Genomic DNA, 2027 nt, shown 5'->3' with positions numbered 1-2027 from the left:
GTTTAGCATATTCTCTTTAGCATTTTTATAAGGCCTTGATGTTAATTTCTTTGCTGTTCTTTAAATTCATCTGTGACCTAAACAATTAGTAGTGAAATTGTATTTATTCCTTCATTCAATAAACATTTACTGAGAGTCTACTGTATACTACGCACTGAGGATAGAGCTCTGAATACAAAAGAACGATTCCCTGCCCTCGTGGTGTTTACATTCAGGTAGCAAAGAGACTAAACAAGTAAATACATAATGCCAAGTAGTGTGGTAAGTGCTCTGAGTAAAACTAAAGCAGATCAAGAGTATAGAGTAGGAAATGTTCACTGTGTTAAATTATCTTAGAGTTATATGTGGCAGGTTCTGGAGTTCCAGTGCTAAGATTTGAATCCCAGGCGAGCGTGTGACCTTAGGCAAGTTACTCTGCACCTCAGTCTTTATCTGTAAAATCTTCATCTGATTGTTGGGTGGGTGAATATAGTTAATACCTACAAAGAGCACTTTAGTAGTTACAACATTTTTTTATACCCCCAACTTCTTATTGAATGCATGTATATATAAGGACATACACACTCATATCTTTGGGGCTATTTTATTACTTTGTAACGACCGTCAGAAGGAAGGGACAGCCAAAAGCCCTGTGTTTAATCCCTCTATTATTCATCAATAGTTCTTGTAGCCAGGCACAGTGGCTCATGCCTGTAATCTCAGCACTTTGGGAGGCCCAGGCTAGAGGATTGCTTGAGGCCAGGAATTCAGAACCAGCCTGGGCAATATAGTGAGATCCCCTCTCTATAAAAAATTTTTTAAAAACTAACAGGGTGTGGTGGTGTGTGCATGTAGTCCTGGCTATTTAGGAGGCTAGGGCAGGAGGATTGCTTGAGCCCAAGAATTCAAGGTTACAGTGAGCTATGATTGCCCCACTGGACTCCAGTCTATATGACAGAATGAGACCGTGTCTTTAAAAAAAAAAAAAAAAAAAAAGTTCCTGTAAAAGTTATATAAAAAACATATTAGAATTATCTCTCTCTTTTTTTTCCTTTTTAGAGACAAGTTTTATCTAAATCAGGCAATCAGAATTTATCCGTAACTAGAGAACTGTTATTCCAGTGGTAATATCTGGGGAAACGAATTAAAAGGTTTTACAACAAGCCTGTATATAACAGAAGAATCTAAAGGAAAAACCTTAAATATTAACAAATAATCCTGTCTTATTGTCAGCGCCTTTGATTTAAACTTTTTCTTACTTTTATCTTTCTAATTAATTTAAAGCCATAATTCAATTTGGGGTGCACTACCATATTAATTTTTAATGGAAATTTCTTCTAATTCTCCCTAGGTTTTACGTCTACTAGATGTTGTCGGTTTGCCTGAACTGGTTATTCAGTTGGCTACCTTAGCAATAACTGAAGCAGGTGATGACTGGAAAAGTCAGGTAAGAACTAACTGTAATTTAGTTGTTTTCCTTAAGGTTCGTAGATGTGGTATTTTAATTTCTTTGCTCTTTTCTGATATTTGATCTAAATTTGATATTTAGGCTACTTTAAGGACATGCATTTTCAAACATCATTTGGATTTGGGTCACAATAGCCAAGCATATGAAGCCTTAACCCAAATTCCTGATTCCAGCAGGTAATCTCATCATCTTTTATTTTAGAGAAGGCAATTTATTGCCCTGTTTAACCTGCTGAGACAGTTTATCCTCATATCCCCTTCCTTCTAGGCAATTAGATTGTTTACGGCAGCTGGTGGTAGTTCTTTGTGAACGGTCACAGCTACAGGATCTTGTAGAGTTTCCCTATGTGAATCTGCATAATGAGGTAATTTTAGTTATTCATTGTTGGCTAGAAACAACTACGGTGATTGCCATGATTGCTACTAACTTTGATATCTGATTGCTTCCCCTTCCTAGGTTGTGGGAATAATTGAATCACGTGCTAGAGCTGTGGATCTTATGACTCATAATTACTATGAACTTCTCTATGCCTTTCACATCTATCGCCACAATTACCGCAAGGGTGAGCAGTTGAACCAGA

At 36.9% G+C, this 2027-nt stretch overlaps 1 protein-coding gene across 1 annotated transcript in view; it reads left to right on the top strand.

Moving 5' to 3' along the window:
• Positions 1-2027, top strand: part of NUP160 (nucleoporin 160kDa) — an 86061-nt gene that overhangs the window by 54002 nt on the left and 30032 nt on the right. Inside the window, exons 21-24 of the mRNA XM_012645106.1 lie at positions 1331-1426; positions 1529-1623; positions 1715-1811; positions 1904-2009. Of these exons, the coding sequence (XP_012500560.1) occupies positions 1331-1426; positions 1529-1623; positions 1715-1811; positions 1904-2009 (394 nt within the window). The remainder of the gene's footprint in view (positions 1-1330; positions 1427-1528; positions 1624-1714; positions 1812-1903; positions 2010-2027) is intronic.

This window comes from Propithecus coquereli, unplaced genomic scaffold (genome assembly GCF_000956105.1).
Source record: "Propithecus coquereli isolate 6110/MARCELLA unplaced genomic scaffold, Pcoq_1.0 Scaffold227, whole genome shotgun sequence".
In the NCBI taxonomy this organism is placed as follows: domain Eukaryota; kingdom Metazoa; phylum Chordata; class Mammalia; order Primates; family Indriidae; genus Propithecus; species Propithecus coquereli.
This window is presented reverse-complemented; position numbering and strand designations above follow the sequence as displayed.